This window comes from Myotis yumanensis, unplaced genomic scaffold (assembly GCF_028538775.1).
Source record: "Myotis yumanensis isolate MYYU_CA2020_CCGP unplaced genomic scaffold, mMyoYum1.0.hap1 SCAF_1, whole genome shotgun sequence".
NCBI lineage: Eukaryota > Metazoa > Chordata > Mammalia > Chiroptera > Vespertilionidae > Myotis > Myotis yumanensis.
In genome coordinates this window covers 86,221,087-86,244,015 of record NW_027223752.1, presented here as the reverse complement: position 1 = coordinate 86,244,015, position 22,929 = coordinate 86,221,087, and the positions used below count along the sequence as shown (strand labels likewise).

Genomic DNA, 22,929 nt, shown 5'->3' with positions numbered 1-22,929 from the left:
TTTAAGTATGGATCCCTAAATTCATGTGGAATCAACTTGTTGGTGATGTTCAGCATATTAAGTAGGTGGATACTTTTATGCCAAAATAAACTTCATTTCACCACTTCTTCCAATCCCCGACTGTATTCATTGATAGGAAAATGACTCTTTCAGTTTTACTCATTGAATTTCTTGAATTTTTGTTTCACATCTCTTTTCCCCCAAGAAAACAAAGGGAAAGAAAAGAGACTACTATTCATGAATATGGTCAGGATACCTTTAATACTCATGTGAATTTTTATCAGTCACCATCATGATTTCGAGTCATGAATTTATTTTTACATGCTTATTATGCATGCATATTTACATGCATTGATTATTTAATTGATCTTAAATTTCATTAAATTTGAATTAATAGAAGAAAAATCTGTTCATAGGATTTTGTTCTCGTTATGTTACATTTTGTTTTATTTTGTTTTATTTGAATAATCAGTTTGAGGCTTATAAAGGTTGATTTGCTCCTAAACTGCTTTGTTCCCAGACATTGCCATCTTCCCCAACTACCACCAAGTCCTCTCCATCTGATCCCATGACCACCTCCAGAGCTAATCAGGTACAGTATCATCCTGTCATCTACACCATGCCTTTCGCGGGTGATTCCCTGCACACTGGAGAAAAAGATAATGGTGGGTTAAGGATGTATTCGTTCATTCACCACGATCAGATTCCAAAGAACCTGGGAAAGAAATATTATTTCTGAAAATTTGTATGCATTTTTAACTTTAGATAACAAAAATATACTCAGGTGGTAGACTACTATAATTTTGGATTTTCCCCCTTAAATTATGATGACTTTATGGAGCTCTGAGGGTTATTTACTGAGTTGGTGTTTCTGATCTCCCTTATTGTTTCTTCCTAGGATTCTTGGTATATAACTTAAGAATATCATATATGTACAAAATAAATGTTAAATATGACTTATTGAGCAAAGGTATATCTTTAAAAGTGAATGCATTTTCATTTGCTTTTTATTTCAGACATTATTTACTGTGTAAATAATTTTAAACTTTGGATGAAAAGCATTTGTAGCAATCTAAAAGTAACTAAAAATTGGTATTTCTGATCATTTTAATGTTATTTAATGACTCAGGAAATGGTATTTTCTTAGATTTAATACTAGCATTTTCTTTGGTGGAGTTGCAAACTGCAAAGCACAAATATATCTTATTAGTTTGATTTAATGATTGTTTGGTTCTGAATATTTGTAGGTCATTCTTCAAATGTGGTTAATTTGGGCAAATTTAAGGAAATCATCTAAAATATTTTATGTAATTCATTCATACTGTACTTTAACTTTACAATTGTTGAAAAATATATTTATTAAAATGATTAAACATATTTTTCATTTTGTCTGAGTTGAGCTTCATTTAGGTGAGAAATGTTTTTTTCTTTAATACTTCCACTTTCTTACTAATACAAAACCTTATGGGATTACTTAAATATTAAATAAAAGCTTATGTTTTAAATATATTTTTCACAGTTGCTAATAAATCATTAACATTGAACTATATTTGCTAAAATATTAAGTGTGGCTTTTGCATATCATTTAATATAAGGCTATCATAATTATTTTGCTCACTATTGAGTCTCATACTTTTGCAATCTTAGTAAAAAAATTAAAATAATAACTGGATGCAAAACTAACAACACATTAGGAGTTGATTTTTATTTTATGCAATAGCATTCCCTCAGACAAAAATGCTTTATAATGCTCACATTTTAGCCCCAATAAATTGGTTTAAAAAGTATACATCTGTAGTGATGAAACACAGCACTTCTCTTTGAAGGAAGTAATACTGTTTATTAAGTGAGAACCAAGCTTATATTAGTGATGCATGAAATTAAAAAGTGTGTGTGTGTGTATGCTTTATATTCCTTATCAATTATATGAGCTATAATTATATGATATAGAAAACTATTGGGAAAATAACTGGCTTTATGTTTTTGATGCTTCTTTTACACTTCATCCTTATTTCTTTCTAAGCAAAAACAAGACAAATGCATACAACTACAATTAGAAAAACTAATGCTTCTTCTGAACATAAATAAAAAATTCTGTATCTAGGAAGAAAAAATTTTCTATGAAGTTAGATTTGAATATTCTTTTATTTATTTTATACGAACATGTGAATTTTTATAAAATGATTTCTTTAAAAGTCTAATTACATGTTGACATTTACTAATACATTTTGCTATCTAGATATGTTACTGCATCCACTTCTGCCAGAATCTAATATTTTTTTAATTTGAAATAATAAATCATTTGTGGTTTTATACTCTTTCCACTATACTCAGTTATATTTATTAAATATGTTTTATTTTTACTTGTTTTTCTTCTGTTCTTGTGCAAACAAGCATAGTAGCTCCTGGAAAACATGAGGCAAAATATAAAAGAACAAAACAAAATCCTTAACTTCATTGAAGAAATTACAGTTATCCATCTTGATGTTATTACTAGTTTTATTTCCTACAGTATTTCCCAATAGATTCTATTTATATTATAAGATAGAAGGTAATGTGGGTTTTATTGTTTATAGGTCACAATTGTTTCTTGTGTATAATCCTAATTAAGCTAGTATCACTTTATTATATAGACTTAGATCTGTAAGTATAACTGGAATAGGATATCCTATCTAATAGGATATGCTAATTGACCCTCACACTGTCTCAAAGATGGTGGTGCCACAGCCAATAAGGAGGGGATATGCTAATTAACCCTCAGACTGTCACAAAGATGGCAGTGCCCACAGCCAATAAGGAGATAATATGCTAATTAACTGCCACGCCTTCAAAGATGGCGGCGCCCACAGCCACAAGATGGTGGTGCCCAGTCCCCTTGCTGTGCACCTGCCTCCGGAGTCCCCCAGGCCCCTAAGCCCCCCAGCCGCCCAGGGCCGGCCCAAGGTGCAGACAAGCCTCGGATGGTGGCTGCCCAGCTGCCCAGGGCCACCCAAGGCTCAGGTAAACAGGGCTTGCCAAGGCTTGAGCTGCTGGCAGTGGCAACACCAGAGCTGTGATGGGGCGTCGCCTTCCCCTGATAGCCAGGTCACCTCCCGCCCATGAGGGCTCCCAGACTATGAGAGAGGACAGGCCAGGCTGAGGGACCCTCCTCCAGTGCATGAATTTTCATGCACCGGGCCTCTAGTATGATAATATTAATCCCTGCTTCCATAATTAAAATACTTTTAAACCTATAAGACAATAGCTTTTATTACTGGTTTAGATTTGCTTTATTCTTACCCAGCCATTTCGCAGACATGTCTCCAGTTTTATAACTGGAAGAAATGGTACAAACGCAGAGCATTCCATTTTAAATTAAAAATTATTGTTTAATGTGTTCTAGCTAATATGATACCCTATGCCAAGCATGTCAAACTCGCAGGCAGCAGGCCCCATGCCTCATTTATGGCATGCAGCCTGCCACCCGTGAGATAGACATGCTTGCCCTATGCTGTTGAAAGTAGCTATAAACTTTTGCCATGTGAATTTTTATAAATCAATATAAAATACATCCACAATGTTAGGGTTATTTTCATTTTTGTTAATTATTTTAATAACTAAATGAGTTACGATTGAGTTCTATTTCCAGAATAGTTTGTCTGTTACAAACTAATGAGATCAAAAGAAATTAGGGAAACCCACACCTGAAACCTATACGTTCATGTTGATCAATGTCACCCCAATCAATTGAATAAATAAAAATTTAAAAAGTAAATACAAAAAAGAAATCTTTTTAAAACCCCAAAATAAAAAGCACAAAAAATATTATTGAAGAGTTAGTTTTATCTGCAGTTTCAATATTTAAAAATATTTTCTATTCTTTTAAAAATAACTAAGTTTCAATACATTGTGAATTTTCTATTCTCAAGTTTACATAGCTCAGACTAACAGACTGTAGCTATAATGTTGTGGCTCTATAATAATTTAACTGCAAATTGAAGAACTATCATATCAGAAGCCATATAGAATGGAGGCTAAAAGTCAAGACTAGCCAAATTGCCTATGATCATAGCCTTGTTCTGTCACTTACTTGCTGAGTAAATTGAGTTCTGTTTCCCTTTTTGAAATTCAAATTATAATAGTTCCTCAAAGGATAGCTATACAAAATAAATTCATTAACTATTCTTAGAACAGCACAGTTTCTAGAATGTAATACAACATTAGGTTAGGTTATATTTATTTTATTTTTTTGAAATATCTTTCAAGTAATCATGAAAAAGAAAAATTATCCTTTAAGATGCTAAATGATGTGGTACATAGCATGTTAAAACTGATAATTTTATTTATCTTTAAAGAAAACTTCTAAGATAGTATTGCTGCTTTTTCAACCCTAAAATATTTCTGTAATCAAAATCTCTATGCTTTTTAAGATAGCTTAAACTACAATTATTTTCTTCTCTATTGAGAGTAGTTAGTTTTTGTCCAATTAATAATGCAAATGTTATTATATCCCTTTGAGAAAGAAAAATTAGCAAGATGCAAATTTGACATTTTTTACAGATGGAATTTTTAATATGAGACAAATGTAGAGATATAATAAGTAGAATTACATTATTTGAACAATGTGTTTAAACTTAATTTAAAAAGTCAGTTGGTTTAATCTGTTCTTAGTTGATACTAACTTTTCAGTCACTTTAAGATTCAACAAAATGTATTTGTTAATCAGTGGTGCTAAAAACTAAATTTCATCCTTAATTTTTAGTTCCTGCTTGTTAGCTTTCCTGGGATTCTTCTCAAATTTTAGGAAAATATTAAAAAGAGAGTGATTTTAGAAATATGTGCTTTATGGACATTTATTTTTTTGTGTACTGATAAATTTGAAATTATATATCAAAATATATAAAAACAAATGTAGAATAGGTAATTCATATATAATACCCCTGCTATGGTAACAGCAAAACAAATAAAATGTCTGGTCTCACTTTAAATTCATGACCACAGATCTCACATGGGCTCTGAATGCTGTCAGATAATCAATCATAAGCCTATTCACCTTTTTACTCTCTGGATAACTCTTTCATAAATTCTCTTCTCCTTTCAATCTTCCTATTTGTTTTCTGTTGCTGTGTAACAGATTACCGCAAACGTAGTGTCTTAAATAGCACACGTTTATTATCTCATAGTTTCCATGGATCAAGAGTATGGACACCGCTTAGCTGGGTCCACTGCTCCTGTTCTCACAAGACTATAATCAGAGTATTGCCTGGGGTGCATTCTCCTTTAGAAGCTTAACTACAGACAGTCCTCTTTTAAATCCAGGTTGATGGCAGCATTCGGTTCCTTGCAGCTGTATGACTGAGGGCCAACTTCCTGGCTTTTGTCAGGAGTAGCCCTCAGATTCTAGACACTGCCAAGTTCCTGCCCCGGGACCCTCTGAACAGGCACCTCACAGCTGGGCTGTTTCCTTCTTGCAAAGTTGGCAGGAGACTATTTTCAGTGTTACTAGCAAGATGGAGTCTTACTTATTGAACCCAATCACAGGAGGGACTTCTCATCGGCTTTACCATACAGCATAAGCAGAAAGTGACATTCCATTCCATTGCCATATTCTGTTGATTAGAATCAAGTCAATTTACACCTATACTCAAATAGAGCCGATAACACAAGGTGTAACACCAAGGGAACATCTGGAATTGTCCCTACCACAACTTCCCATTATTTCTTGCTTCTTCCTGACACCCTGCTGATGACCTTGATTATTCTTACTTCACTGAGAAAACACGAAGCAATCAAAAAAATAAAAACTTTCACAAACTCACAGCTGATATATATTTAATAAGCTGGCATGTAAACCCACATATTCTACCTTCTCATTTGTTATGGTTGATAAACTTTTCCTGCTCCTAAACCTAGTAATTTTTATTGTACATTAAACCTTGCCCTTTTTCTTTTACTCAAGGACATGCTTCTGCAATTCTATCTTCTCTATCTTTTATCTGTCAAGTTTTTTATCTCAGTGGGATCATTTCATTGGCATACATATATCTGTTTTTTTCTCCTATTTTAAAAGACAAAAAACCCCCACAACAACCCTTTTAATCCCATTTCCCCCACCATATAACACCCTAAGCCTTGTACTCCTTTGTAGCAAAACTCACACAAGTATTTACTCTGTTTTTCAATTTCTGTTTTCCAGTTCTTTCTTAAATCCACTTCACTTAGGTTTTCGCCTATGCCATTCCTCCAAAACTGTTTTTCCAAGAACATCAGTGATGATCACATTGCTAATTCCAGTTTATTCTCGACCCACATGTTAATTGATCTATGAACAATATTTGTCATAATGTATCACTTATACTTTCTGGGTATGCTTTCTTTACTTGACTTCTGGGATACTACATACTTGGTTTTCCTTCTGGGTCATGCCATATGCTTTGTCTCAGAATTCTCGCTAGTTCCTTCCCTCATTCTACTTAATGTTGAAGTGCTCCAGGCTTTAATACTTGAAACTTCTTCTGCATTTATACTTTTCATGAAATACCTTAGCTTTTATGTGCTGATATCTGCAAAATGCATTTCTTCAGTGAGAGGCAGCTTTACTATGAACTAATAGAGCTTAATCCTTAGGATTCCTCACCTGCACTGGCTTATTACAAGTCCCTGCACCTAATTTTATGATCATAATTTTGAATGTATTTTCCAAAGATGTCCCTTAAAATTGTATAATATTCAGGTCCCCTTCATAACTTGGGTTCATATTTATCTCTAATCCAGATCTCACAGTGAAACTACAGACTATATCCAATTTGCCCCTGAACCTTTCCATTTGCATATTTAAAGGGACATCTTAAATTCAACAAGTCAAAAAACTACTCCAAATCTGCTCCACGTGTAGCCATTTGTTACCCCTGTTAAAGGCGACTCCATACATCTACTTGTTCAGATAAAAAATTCCAAATCCATATCATCTTTTCTTTAGCACCTCAAATCTAGTATGTAAATATATTAAACATGTCTTATTACATCCACTGCTTCCCTCCTCCAAGCCTGAATCGTTGCAGTACCTTCATATAGATTTCCCAGCCTTTCTACCCTTGCTTTCAAAGTATCTTCTCCACTGAGCAGACTGAGTATTCTTTTTAAAATGTGTCATTTAAAAATTTATTTCCCTGTACTTGCAGTAGTTTTTCATTTTTCTAAATAAAACTCGTATCCACAAAATGACATCCATTAATTTACAAGATCTGGCCCTTGCCACATTACCTCTTCCACTTCATTTCCTAGCACTTAAGCCTCACTCACTCTGCCCCAGCCAAATGGACCTGCTTGCTTTTCCTTGCAGACAACATTACATATGTTCTCGCCTCGGTATTTTCCTCTTGGTTTTCTCTTCATGAAATTATCTTATTTCAGAGGTCTACTTGGCCAATATCTTTAGAGCCTTCAAGTCTTTGTTCAAAATTCACCTTCTCAATAAGTTTTACCTCACCATCTATTATCTATTAAGCATTGCAACCTGGTCTCACCTTACCTCAGTACTCCTGATTCCTTTTATCTTGCTATATTTTTCCATTGCTTCATAGAATACTCTATACTTTCCTGTTATCATATTTATTATGTATTCTGTCTTGCTTTCCTAGAAAAGAAGGTGCATGAGGACAGGGATCTTTGTTTCATTATCTGATGTATCAAAGCAATAACCTGGAAAAGAATAGATTCTCTCTCTTTTTTTATATGTTTTATTGATTTTTTACAGAGAGGAAGGGAGAGGGATAGAGAGTTAGAAACATCAATGAGAGAGAAACATCGACCAGCTGCCTCCTGCACACCCCATACTGGGGATGTGCCCGCAACCAAGGTACATGCCCTTGACCAGAATCGAACCTGGGACCCTTCAGTCCGCAAGCCGATGCTCTATCAACTGAGCCAAACCGGTTAGGGCAAGAGTAGGTTCTCAATAAACCTTTCTGAAATGACTAGTATTAGTTGGAAGAATAGGTTTATAGTCTATATGCTTATTTTTTATTTTTGAGAATCCCTTCTACAGATGAAATTTTGCACAGAAGTTCTCTAAAAATATAAAACAACTGGAAAAAATACTTTTGATGTAATAAATAGGTTAAGTTAATAGGACATAGCCTTTTTTGTTAGATTTCTATTTTACTCCTTGTAGTACTCAGGAGCACAATTTGAAAACCAGTCAGACTCTTGTCTCATATTGTTGTAATTATCCAATAAAATATTAAAACTAATTTTTTTCTTCAGTGTATGTGTGTGATCTATGTATGTTTGTGTGAGTGTGATGTCAGGGTAGTGTTCTTTAAAAGTCTGTTTAAGAAAATCTTAGAAAAATAGTGAAATCTAAATGCTCTTTTTAAATGAACTTATTGACTTTCATATACATTAAATTTTATGTACTTTGCTTACTGTTAGTATGAACCTTATAAAATTGCTGATATTCGAGTGCAATTTCTTATGGATCAATTTAAGTGTATATTATGTACATATCAAAATTTCCCCAAATTCCCAAGAATAAAATGAACCAAAAAACACAGAATCCATATTAAGAGGATGTATAATTTTCTTCTAAAGACATAAAACATTCCTTTAATAAATAGACTTACAATGACTTTGGAAGGGAAGCTTTAATGTCATAGAAATATCAATCCCTTTCAATTAAAATATAATTTCTTGCACTTTCATTTTTCTTACCGATTTTATCTGGTTTTCTGGGAGAGAGAAACAAGACAAAAATGATTTTAATATTAAACAAAAAATAAGTGCCTGAGAATTGCCATGATATGATCCATAAAATAATTATCAAGGAACTATTTGTGTAGGATGATGTACTTAATATTAAAATTTGCTCTAATACTGTTATAATAAAAGCATGTGATAGTAACACAAACAGATGTAATTGTCAGTGGTACATAATAGAGATTTCAGAAATAGATCTAAATATATATGGTACCTTAATTGTATCTTGTCATGCATTAAGAAAAGAAGTATTAAGTCAGGGATTAAGATAACTGTGCACCAAGCCATAATTCCAGGCTTTCAGTCAAATCTTTGCCATTTCTGATTTTCTGATTTGAAGAAACATCCTTAACTTTGCCATGTGTGTTTTCTCATTGTAAAATGTGAATAATAACAGTGCCTACTTCATAAGGTCGTCATGGTTCTTGTACAAGAGCAATACATGAGAAGAAGCAGAACACTGCCTGATACAGAGAAACATTTAAGTGTGATTTTAATTCATTTTAGAAAAAGGATGTTTTATTTAATAAATGGTGCTGGTATACTTGACTATCCACCTGAAAGAAAATAAATGTATACTATATGGTATCTAAAAATAAATTTCAATGCATTCAAGATTGAAACTGTAAGACTATTTGATGAAATTATAGTGTGTGAAATCATCTTGAGGAGTCTTTCTTAGGAAGAAAGAAACCCAAAACATGAAAAAATTGTTAAAATATTTGAATCGTAAATATTTTATGTATTTTGGTGTATCAGAATACATCATTAATAAGCAGAACATGATAATACCCTTGGAAAAGTATGTTAAAAACATATGGTAATAAATTGGTAACTCAGACTATACAGAGAACTTCTAGATTGGTATGAAAAAAACAAAGAAAATGGGTAAAGATTATATAAATCATCATCATGAGATTGTACTTTTTTCTACCAGATAGACAATATCTTCTGAATGTATATAATACACACATATCATGAATGCAAAAATTAATCTGTGTGTTTATAAATTAAAACTGCTGGCAAAGATATAGGAAATAATCATTCTCATCCAATGTTGATGTAAGAAATGCTGTAACATTGCAGCTTTTGAGAATTTATTCAGTAAAACAATGCACCAATACATAAAAGTAGAGAGACAAGTATTATATATTGCAGTGTTATTTAGAGGGGCAAAAGTTGGAAAACAGCCTGACTTCTTAACAGGAACATAGCTGAATAAATTGTGGTACTCAGAATATTATGTGGTGGAGCTATTAAAAATAATGAGTTAGAGCCACATAAATTAGCCTAAAATAGTGTCCATAATATATTTACTACAGAAAATTAAGTTGTTGGCATATAGCTCTACTTTTTCAGTGTCTTTTTTATTATTAATTAAATTTATTGGGGTGACATTGGTTAATAGTTTCATACAGGTTTCAAGTATACATTCCTGATACATTATCTGTATATTGCTTTGTGTACCCACCACCCATAGTCAGATCATCTTCTGTCACCTAGTTTTTGGCACCCTCTAACCTCTACCTCCCATGCACCCCTTTCCTTTTGGTAACCACCATGCTGTTGTCTGTGTCTCTTGAGTTTCACTTTTATATCCCACATATGAGTGAAATCATATGGTTCTTAGCTTTTTCTGACTTCTTTCACTTAGCACAGTATTCTCAAGCTCCATTCATGTTGCAAATGGCAGTATTTCATCCTTACAGCTAAGTAGTATTCCATAGTATAGAGAGAGGAGAGGGAGAGAGAGAATGCGAGAATGCAACATTGACTGGTTGTTTCCCATATACAACCTGAACAGGGATTGAACCCGCAACCTGACAGGGAGTTAAACTCACAGCCTTTCGTTGTATAGGGATGATGCTCCAACCAACTGGACCACACTAACCAGGGCTCAATATCTACCTTTTTAAACATGTTGTCTAAGAAACTAAGACAGGATAGAAAGGGTTAACGACTTCAGTTGTGGTAAATGCAGTGTTTTAAGGAATATAAAGCGGAACTTTCCGAAAAGATTGGGAAAGATTGAATTGTCTTTGACATATACCTGTTTGAGTTGCTTGACTCCTTCATTTTCTAGTTTGGGATTCTTTATAAAGGAGACTCAAAAAGGGTCAAAAGAGAAGCTTCAGGCCTCAAGGAGGCACTTAGTAACTGGCAAAGAAAATGGCAGTTGTTTCACATTTTAAAATCAAATGGTTGCGTAATATTTATCATATTTTTCTTAATATATCAAAGGTTCTCAGTCCTAGCTTCACATCAAAGTTACCTATGGAGATTCTTATTTAATAGGTCTAGGGTGAAATTAGGTATCTGTATTTGAAGAATTAGAGAAATGTTTCCTGAAGTCTCTTGAGATATTTGGGAAATACTGTTACTGTATGAAATGTGCACATTAATTTATTTAAAATGATGATAATTGTATGCTATGTAACACTGACTCTTTTCTCAAACTTTAATTCAAGGCTTTTTTTCATGAAATAACATCCTTTGAATGTTATTTGAAAAATGAAATTAAACAAAAAATATCTGATTTGTACAAAAGTTGAAGGGTATGTGGTAGTTTTATCATTGAGAACAGTAAAGGTTTACTAATTAATACTATTTAAATCTATGAAGAGATATTATACAAAGGATGATTATCTTTTCAGAGCATCACTAGTCATTTGACTATTGCCAAATACAGTTAGAGGTTCCCTTACCTTGGAGGTTTTTATATACAGATTACGTTAGTATTTTTAAAAATTGTTGAGCAATAACCTTGCAAAAAATTATGGAAAATGGTTAAATGGGTGCTTTCTAACCACATTCATTCCATTGCAAACTTCTAATTTTGTTAGTATGCTATGCTGTGTATATGGTATGTATAACCTTCACATTCAATGATGGGAATCTGAGGATTTCCCTGGGGGCAAGTTAAGAATTACTGCTGAAAGCAGCATACCTTTAATATATTCAGGTTAAAATTATAACACACCATTTAGTAAATACCATGTTATGTGACCTTCAAAAGTCCTTTTAAAGGTATGATTTTGTATGAAGATATATTTATATTTATGAAAAGCCTAAGGCTTTTCACATTTTCAAATTGAAGAAGTGGTACACTTCAGGGGCAAAGAGGTAATGAAATAGTAACTTTGAAATGGTTCTTATTTTATATCCCAAATATGGCTCGGACATTGCTAAAAATGTATAGATTGAATTATCTAGTATTGGCTTTGAGGTAGGTAGATTTGCAATACTCCTTCTTTTTGGTCTACCTAGTAGGTAAAGGTGGTTTGTTTGTTTCATCAACATTCTTCCTGCGATCATAGCTAAGGCAGTTCTTACACACAGCATATTCTCAAGACAGACATTATGCATGCTTTTATATAACCAAAGCACTTAAAGCCTCTATTTCAGAACGTGCACTAGTCTTCTAGCTTGTGTGTGTGTGTGTGTGTGTGTGTGTGTGTGTGTGTACAGTTCATTTGAATTTGTTTTACCTTTCAAATAAAGCCATATAAAATGGAAAATTCCTAAAATAGGAAAACTGGATAGTTATCAAGTTTATTTTCAAGATTTTTACTTTTTTAAAAGAATCTTTAGAAATAGGAACATCTTTGCATATTCACTCAGCTTACAGTAGTTTCCTCAGATTAGGGAGTTTGATTCCTGTAATTATGGAATAAAAAATTGGTCCTTGTTATTCATTTTCATAATTTTTTTATTTTTTATTTAAAATATTTTAGGAGATAATAAATTGATCATTTTCATTTTTTCTTCTGAACCTAATACCTTATAATTCATTCTATTGGTGTTTGGTTTAACTATTGCTTTGTTTCATTAATTAGATCATTTAGTCTGTCTGTTACTCTTTAAAAATGTTTTTTGAAAAAGGAGTTATTCTATTTCATTAACTAATTTCAAATTGCTATTAGCCAAATAATAGAAATTATAAAATTAATGTTTTTTATTTGTGATTAATTAAATAATAGAAGTGCACTACTTTAATCTATTATAGGAAGAGAACTTAGTTTTGGGACTAATAACACCTTTTGTTAAATTGCAAACATTCTTCTGTACCCTTTTATATATTAGTTAATATCTGTTTGCTTATCCAAAGTATTAATAAAATAAGAATAATTCATGACATTTTAATTTCTTAATGATAGTCATTTAAGGCAATAATTATCAATCTCTCTTTACTAGTAAGACACTGAAATGCAGACGTCTATTTTTGTTTAAAAAAAGTATTGCCGTTAGGAAAACTGTTGGTGAAATTAAGATACAAGAAATGTTGGGTTAGCCCCTCTGGCATGGCTCAGTGGTTGAGCATCAACCTATGAACCAGGAGAGGTCATAGTTTGATTCCTGGTCAGGGCACAAGCCCAGGTTGCGGGCTGGATCCCCAGTGTGGGGCGTGCAGGAGGCAGCCCATCAATGATACTCTCTCATCATTGATGTTTCTATTTCTCTCTCCCTTTCCCTTCCTCTCTGAAATCAATAAAAATGTTGTTAGATGATTAGTAAATATAAAACACCTACAAGCATCTAAAATTTGATTTTAATAATATTATAAATCCTGTCAAAAGTATAGAACATATCAGTCTTTTCAATTAATTAATGATAATATTTTATTTTAGTGGTAAAAATGTATAAAGAAAAATTTTATGAAACAATTATTAGACTATAATATTTAAAATAAAGAGATCAATCAAAGGACTTGTATGCATGCATATGAGCATAACTAATGAACACAGATGGGGGGGTGAGGGTGGGAATGGGGGTAGGGGGGTGAGGGCATGTGCTGGGGCTTGGGGGCAGCTGGGAGAGGTCAATGGGGGGAAAAGGAGCCTTATGTAATACATCAAAAAATAAAGAACTTAAATTTAAAAAATATATATGTATAAATTTTAAGAAATGTGACAAATAATATAAAAGTTAAATATATATGTAGAGTTTGGATTAAACAATGTAAAATTATATGTAGGTTAAACTAAAATAAAGGGAAGATCAGAGATTGAAATTCAGATAAGAGTTTTTTCTTATCATGTAAACTATATTACTTTAATTTTTTAAAAGCAGTGTAACAAAAGGAAATAGAAAAAATATCCCAAATTAGGCTACTGAATAAATAAATCCTGCAAAATCAGAATAAACAATTCATTTAAAATAAATTTAGTACATCTCTGGTATTCATTGCATAATTATTATTGAGTGTCTACTGTATCCAAGGTACTGTTCTAGATGTTGAGGATATTTTGTGAATAGAATAGGAATTAAGATCTCACTCTCATGAAACTTATAATTAATAGTATTATAAAGACTACTAATATTTAAGTGTATATAAGAATGATTGATTTTTAGAGAGAGTGGAATGGAGGAAAGGGGGGGGGTGAGAGGACGAAATATAGATGTGAGAGAGACACATTAAATGGTTGCCTCTGGCACGCACCCCGACCAGTCATGGGATAGAACCTGCTACCCAGCTATACGCCCTTGAATGGGAATCAAATCTGTGATACTCCAGTGCGCAGGCCACGCTCTAACCACTGAGCAAACCAGCCAGGGCCGTTATCAGATTTTTAAAGATTCTAAATCTGTGTTACTAGTTTCAGTAATTTTTTAAGATTAAAGCATCTGTATATTTATCTTTTTGTATATGTCAGTGCAAATGCAGTAAATTTATTGAATTTTTTATCCTAAGTATGATAAAGTAGAGAGAGTTTTGTTTTAAGAACCCAAAGTTGTATTTGACACACATACACACAGGTACACACACAGCCATGATGGAATCTTTCAAATCATTTGCTGTTTAGTTATACAAATCTGTATTTTATTTTTTAAAACATTATTCAGTTGGTAACTTCAGCCAGGTGCAAATAGGAAATGCAAAAGAGATATTGGCCTTTAGGAAGATAAAATATTTTAAAAGAGGTAAATGTCTATCTCTCATATAAGCCTGCATAGGATAAGAAACATAATAAGAAATGTAGAAAATACTCTGACAGTTCTGGTGTTAGGTAACCAGGACTGAGTTTACAAAGTACATTGCATTTTAAATCTTCTTGCAAGACACATAAGATATCAGAAGTCAAAAATGTATGACTTTTAAGGGGAAGAACAGTGTGGAAATATAGGTAACATTTTATCAGTTGGAACAAAAGAATAAGCAGAGGCAAAGATATAGAAAATCACTTACTACAGGCTGTACCAGGAGTTAGCAGGTAAAGTTCGGATTGAGCACAGGGTAAGAGTCCTAAAAGATGAAGCTGGGAAGACAGGTTGGTGACAGCGTCTGGAGAATTGGGAGTGTCTACAAAGGGAGTCTGGATAATGCAGTGAGTAGTTGAAGGGGATTGTCACTGAAGGCGGTTGAGTAGAGTTTTTCATAATGCTAAAATGAAAACTCCTAAACCACAATCTTACCAAGCTGTCTGATTTTATAAAGGATGAAACTGAAGTGATTTGACAAAGGCCAGCCAGCAGAGCCAGGGTGAAAGCCCATATCTCGTAAATGCCAATTGTAGACACTTTATTTTTCTTCTTCATTGATTAAGGTATTACATATGTTTCCTTATCTCCCCCTTATTGCCCCCCCACTCCTCCTCCACTCATACCCTCACCCCCCTGGTGTCTGTATCCATTGGTTAGGCTTATATGCATGCATACAAGTCCTATGGTTGATCTCTCCCCCTTACCCCCACCCTTCCCTACCTTCCCTCTGAGATTTGACGATCTGATCGATGCTTCTCTGTCTCTGGATCTGTTTTTGTTCATCAGTTTATGTTGTGCATTATATTCCAAAAATGAGTGAGGTCATGTGATATTTACCTTTCTCTGACTGGCTTATTTCGCTTAGCATAATGCTCTCCAGTTCCATCCATGCTGTTGCAAATGGTAAGAATTCCTTCTTTTCTACCGCAGCGTAGTATTCCATTGTGTAGATGTACCACAGTTTTTAATCCACCCATCTGCTGATGGGCACTTAGGCTGTTTCCAAATCTTAGCTATTGTAAATTGTACTGTTGTGAACATAGGATTGCATATATCCTTTCTGATTGGTGTTTCTAGTTTCTTGGGATATATTCCTAGAAGTGGGATCACTGGGTCAAATAGGAGTTCCATTTTTAGTTTTTTTGAGGAAACACCACACTGTTCTCCACAGCGACTGCAGGAATCTGCATTCCCACCAGCAGTACACGAGGGTTCCTTTTTCTCCGCATTCTCTCCAGCACTTGTCATTTGTTGATTTGTTGACGATAGCCATTCTGACAGGTGTGAGATGGTACCACATTGTCATTTTGATTAATGACTTTGAGCATGTTTTCATATGTCTCTGGGCCTTCCTTACATCCTCTTTCAAAAAGTATCTATTTAGGTCCGTTGCCCATTTTTTGATTGGGTTGTTTATCTTTCTTTTGTTAAGTGTGTGAGTGCCCTATAAATGTTGGGGAATAAACCCTTATCGGTGATAACATTGGCAAATATGTTCTCCCATGCAGTGGGCATTCTTGTTGTTTTGTTGATAGTTTCTTTTGCTGTGCAGAAGCCTTTTATTTTGATGTAGTCCCATTTGTTTATTTTCTCCTTAGTTTCCATTGCCCTAACAGTGATGGCGAACCTATGACAAGTGTGTCAGAGGTGACACGCGAACTCATTTTTTTGGTTGATTTTTTTTGTTAAATGGCATTTAAATATATAAAATAAATATCAAAAATATAAGTCTTTGTTTTACTATGGTTGCAAATATCAAAAAATTTCTATATGTGACACGGCACCAGAGTTAAGTTAGGGTTTTTCAAAATGCTGACACGCCGAGCTCAAAAGGTTCGCCATCACTGCCCTAGGAGCTGTATTGGTGAAGATATAGACCCTTTTTATTACATCACACTTTAGATAGGATAAAATAGTAGGACTGGGCAAGAAACATTTCAAGGAGGGGAAAGACCAACACTGCATAACAGGGAGCAAGAGAAGGTACAGATAGCTCCCAGTTTAAAACCTGGTGTTGGTAATAGGTGAGGGATAAGGATATATGAGAAAAGACATCATAGTATTTTACAATAGGTATTAGAAATGCTATGCAAACTATTGCTTTTGATTTGTTTATCAAAAGTGAGGAGATTAGACACAATAGTAAAGAGTTAGAGGAGCTGATTTTTTATTCTTTCTGGATACTTGCATTCACATAGCTCTGTGGTACATACAGGGTGGGACAAAAGTAGCTTTCTAGTTGTTCCTATGGAAAATAATTGATAATAATACAAGAATAAACTCAATGTTTCACATACTCAAAACTGTAAACCTGCTTTTCCTCCACACTGTATTTTGTTAAGTCAGTACTTTTCAGGGATGCACTTTTTTATGTATATAAAATGTATATTAGCCCTAGCCGGTTTGGCTCAGTGGGTAGAGCGTCGTCCTGCGGACTCAGGGTCCCAGGTTTGATTCTGATCAAGGGCATGTAACTTGGTTGCAGGCACATCCACAATAGGGGTGTGCAGGAGGCAGCTGATCGATGTTTCTCTCTCATCGATGTTTCTAACTCTCTATCCCTCACCCTTCCTCTCTGTAAAAAATCAATAAAATATATTTTAAAAAATGTATATTAAATTAAAAGATATAATTTTTATATTTATTTAAGTTCAATATTCATACCTCAAAATGACAGAGGCATCTCCATTGGACACTACCATAGGGTGTCTCAGTAGCCTAAGGTATAAACCACTACGGAAATGAAAGAGACCGCTCCTATTAGATCATTAGGGCATATCTTTATTAAAGATAATTTAAGTAATCTACTTCCATCTCTTTACCAGAGCTATGACATCTTGACTTTTGGAGCATCAAGAGCCACAATAAAATGTCAATATTTCTTTTGAATAGGCAAATAATACATGATTTAACAAGAACATAATATTTTCAAATATACTATTTGGTTTGTTGCAAATTACAGAAATCCAACTCAAAACGGCTTAAGCAAAAGGGAATTATTGATTCTGTGCTGGCTTTAGATTAGATTCAAATGCCAAAATGCTGTCAGAAATTTCTCTGTCCACTTCTGGAGTTTCCTTTTATATAGGTTAACTATTTTTAGTCTGGTTCTTCCTCTCTCCATGTGATGAGAAGACAGTCACTAGTAATGTCAAGCTCTGTTTTACTAGATTAGAAACAGGTATCTCTATCCCAACAGTTTCATCATACTCTTATGCTAATTCTTATTGGACCATCATGTGTCATATGCTCAATCCCAAATCAGTAAGTAGCTGAATGAATGAATGAAGTAACAGGTATCTACTATTGAATTGTTTATAAATCTAAAGCCATACATAAGTAGCAACCTAAATAAATATAGTCCATACTATTAATTGGGATATTTTAAATTATAGTGGAATGAGTTTTGCATTTGTTTTAAAGTATGGTTTAATGAAATAGTTCAATAATTTTTCTGCCATGATGAAGAAGACATGATGCCTTACAGACACTCTCAGACCTTTATAAGACCATAACGTGTTAGAGTTCTTATATGGCAGAGGAATAAATTTGTTTGTCTTAATGTTTATTTTCAATCAGAAGCATATCAATATTAAAACCTACCTATTTATTACTTTAAATACTTTTCATAAGATTCCCATAGAGGCTGTTTTGTGGTTGCAGGTTATCAATACTAAAATGGGTTTAGGTTTGTACAGGAACTTTATAACACAGAGATAACAGAGCAATTTTATGGGAATATCTGATAGTAAAGAGTGGGATATTGTCAGTACAAAAATATGAAAGACATTTATAGTACATACATAATCATCCCCCAAAGAATTTCTTACCCCTTCTCCTTCAAATTGGTGTTTGTGTCTCTTGTATCAGTACTTTTAAGACTTTTCTTCACTGACACATTTACACATCTGTTTTCTACAACTAATCTAGAAGTTCCTCAGAGACAGGAACAGTGTCTCATATATCTGTTATCTCTAGCTCCCAACACAGGGCCTGGGCCACTTGGTAAGTTTTCCATAAAAGACTGGATAGATGATAAAATTATAGATCTTTGTTCTGAAGGGGAAACGGATCTGTAACTGTCAAGAACATGCCTGATTTACTCGGTACAGATTACATCAAATAATTTGTATGCTATTTAAGATCCAGTTCTTTCTCTCAGTTCTTTAGAAATAAGAATACATATATTTGTGTCAGTTTGTTAACAAACTTCACCACAGAAAATGAAGCTGTGCATATGATTAAAATCTGATATTTATCATTTCAGTGGGGATGCAAACACTGTCTATACACAGACTTTTCCTTTAGTAAATGCTGTATTCCTGTATCTAAGAAGTAAGCAAATAGGCTGTCTTATTCTTCATGCTCCTTTGTCTCCCCCAACCCTAACCCCAGCCAGTGTTCAGTTGTCCACCATCTGCAGGCTTCCACTCTGGTGTTTCACTTCTTCTTGGCTCTGACTTAACACATAAAATGGAAATGGAGCACTGCTGTCTCTGAGATATTATACAAATGAATTACTATTTTTAGTCTCAACTTCTTATTAGAGGGTCTGTTTTCTATCTGTGTCCATATTAGATTAATATGAAATGTGCAAATAGATATAGATATATTTTTAATCGTTTAAGAAAAAAGATAGTGTAAATGTAAGAGGCTTTTAATGTCTTTGTGTCAAAAATAAAAGTTGGGTGACATATTCCTTGGCTAGGCTATTAAATATTTATATTTAATGTGGAATTTAATAACTTTATATTTCCTAATTTAATTTCTAAATTTAATTTCTAATTTAATTTCTAAGATAAGTAATCTTATGCAGAATTATTACTATCTAAAGTTAACAAGTGCTACATATTGTAAATATTAATATGCAATTATTAATGTCTTCTTTTACATTATAACACACCTTTAGTTATATGTGGACAAATGCCAGCTATACCTACAAAATTTGGGGGTCACTTCAGTATTTGAATTATAGCTGACAATATTTTATATAAGTTATTTCAAATAGTTATAAACTAAATTCCAGGTAATAGTACTTATTACATAAAGACATCCGTAGTATAAGGATAAATGATATGGTGTAATTCTTTAACTTCTAAAGATACAGATTTTTAGTTACATGAAGAGTCCACCCACTGCTTCTAAACTATACATTATTTCAGAATTTTTTAGTATTGAAAAGAAAGAAAAATTATTAAAGAGATAAATAAAAGAAAGGAAGGTAACGTGCAATTATGTAAGTACTAGGCACACATTTGCAAGTTCTTTCGGGAAGGATAGAATTAGTACGAGAGTTTAGAAAGTAAAAAAGCTGTGGACGCATTAGATATAGTATGAGACTGGTGTGCAGTATGTTTACAACAATATTTTATTGCAAAATTGTTCTGATTTTAAAAAGTAATATTTATAAAGAATAATAATATTTAGCATTCAGGATTTAAATCCTTAAAAGTAAATTTTCTCAATATTTTGTGTGAAAGTATAAGGATGATTCTAATTCATATTTATAATTGTTTTAAGATATAATCATGGCTTAAGTTTCTAATTATAACACTTTAACATACTATAATTCAGCATTTCAGATAAATAATTTTCTATAAAAATCTGTGAGCAAAATTAACATGTTAAAAATCTATTTCTCAGTATACTTCTTAAAACTCAATGCATTTAATCACATGGAATATGAGGGATATATTTGACATTCCTAAGAAATGTTTCTAGAAAACTTAGATTTCCTTTAATTAAATGAAATGATTATATAAACAACTCTGAATGAAACAAAATTCTACTGTGATTATAAATTATATGTGTGGAAAGAAAAGTGTGTGTGTGTATGTGTGTGTGTATGTGCATAATATATGTACATATATTTATGAGTTGACCCTGTCTAGAATTTGAATTCATACTTCCACCATTTGCTATCCTCAAGAGCAAAATGCCAAAAATGTGTAGCTCTGTTTCTTTAAAATATTCTCACCCAAATTCGTTTTAAAGATAGCATGGTATTACTTGCTAAAAATGAGCTAATTAAATATCTGATTAAAATATACAAACTAAATTCTTTCTCAAATTTTAACATATTATTTCAGCCTGCCCATGTTAATGTTTGCGACAAGGAAAGCAATCCTTCAGTGCGTACTCAGTGACACAACACTCTCAGTTTTTCATCTACCCAATGAGTCATAAAACACTGCCATATGTATTTTTGTGCTGCCAAAATACAACTTTAAATGTAAATATCTATATTAATTTCAGGGGTTATGGAGGATGCCATACTCATTCTATACTTTATCTTTTATTGTGGTTAAATAAATCAAAATATATTGATTTTTGTGGCTGGATATTTCAATACAAATTGGCTAAAGTGATTATACTTTATATGGTTACATTGGATTGTTATAAGTATACATATGACTGGAGTAATTCTTCAGTATCCATGAGTAATATGGAATTATGCCCTATTCTAAAAATGTAGCTATGGCTTCCAAAAAAGAATTATCTAGCTAATCAAAATAGTCATTTTTACAAATTTAGATAGAATATGTAGGTAATATCATTCTCAAATAGCCTTAACCTACTTAAAATGATTGAAATGTTTAATTACTTATAAATACTTATTATTTTATAAGGTTATATATTGTATATCAGTTTAGTTGAAAAAGTAAAATATTACTAATTGTTTTATTGATCTCCATTTCTGAAAATTTAGTTGTGGAACAAGTAAGGTATTAAATAACACAAAAATTGCTAGGTAATAAGGAACATGAAATTAATGTTTTGAAGGGGCTCAAGGTAGAACTTGCCTGCTTTTTTTTTTTTACTAACTTTGTTTTATAATCCTGCACTCTATTTTAATATGCTAGAGCAAAGATATTCTTAAAGTACAATAGGCGAAGATTCATCAGTAGCATTTTGATTTTGGAGCTATATAAAAATGTTACCATTGATGTATAGTTATTATTCCCTTTTAAAAAACATACTGATTTCTTAGAACTTGTACTGCAAAATGCACAAAGACTAAGGACAACTTTTTAAAAATAATTTAAAGCTGGAAATTGCTTTTTTCATTTGAAAATCCTAATTTTACTATATATTGTATTAAAATATGATGAAAGTCACTTTAGAAGTTGTATATTTCCACCTTTTGTAAATTATATTTCAACTAATTTTCAATTTATTATTTTACTTTTTCTAGGATAGCAAAGTAATATAATGTATGTGCGCAAAACAGAAGTATTATTTATACGTATTTTTTTTAATTACAGGTAAAGATTATAGTTCCCAACAGCACAGCAGGTCTGATAATAGGGAAGGGAGGTGCTACTGTGAAGGCTATAATGGAGCAGTCAGGGGCTTGGGTGCAGCTTTCCCAGAAACCTGATGGGATCAACTTGCAAGAGAGGGTTGTCACTGTGAGTGGAGAACCTGAACAAAACCGAAAAGCTGTTGAACTTATCATCCAGAAGATACAAGAGGATCCACAGAGTGGCAGCTGTCTCAATATCAGTTATGCCAATGTTACAGGTCCCGTGGCAAATTCCAATCCAACCGGATCTCCTTATGCAAACACTGCTGAAGTGTTACCAACTGCTGCAGCAGCCGCAGGGCTATTAGGACATGCTAACCTTGCTGGCGTTGCAGCCTTTCCAGCAGTTTTATCTGGCTTCACAGGCAACGACCTGGTGGCCATCACCTCTGCACTTAATACATTAGCCAGCTACGGATATAATCTCAACACATTAGGTTTAGGCCTCAGTCAAGCAGCAGCAACGGGGGCTTTGGCTGCAGCAGCTGCCAGTGCCAACCCAGCAGCAGCAGCAGCCAATTTGTTGGCCACCTATGCCAGTGAAGCCTCAGCCAGCGGCAGCACAGCTGGCGGTACGGCGGGGACATTTGCATTAGGTAGCCTGGCTGCTGCTACTGCTGCAACCAATGGATATTTTGGAGCTGCTTCTCCCCTAGCTGCCAGTGCCATTCTAGGAACAGAAAAATCCACAGATGGATCAAAGGATGTAGTTGAAATAGCAGTGCCAGAAAACTTAGTTGGTGCAATACTTGGCAAAGGAGGGAAAACATTAGTGGAATACCAGGAGTTGACTGGTGCAAGGATACAGATCTCCAAAAAAGGAGAGTTCGTACCTGGCACAAGGAATCGGAAGGTAACCATTACTGGAACACCAGCTGCAACACAGGCTGCTCAGTATTTAATTA

At 33.4% G+C, this 22,929-nt stretch overlaps 1 protein-coding gene across 4 annotated transcripts in view; it reads left to right on the top strand.

The window, feature by feature from the left end:
- Positions 1–22,929, top strand: part of NOVA1 (NOVA alternative splicing regulator 1) — a 150,973-nt gene that overhangs the window by 125,915 nt on the left and 2,129 nt on the right. For 3 of the 4 annotated variants that reach the window (XM_070427284.1, XM_070427302.1, XM_070427311.1), the window contains 2 exons: positions 521–592; positions 21,984–22,929. The exon at positions 21,984–22,929 is cut by the window's right edge and continues 2,129 nt beyond it. In XM_070427284.1, coding sequence (XP_070283385.1) covers positions 521–592; positions 21,984–22,929 — 1,018 coding nt within the window. The remainder of the gene's footprint in view (positions 1–520; positions 593–21,983) is intronic. The other variant, XM_070427292.1, reaches the window with a different exon arrangement.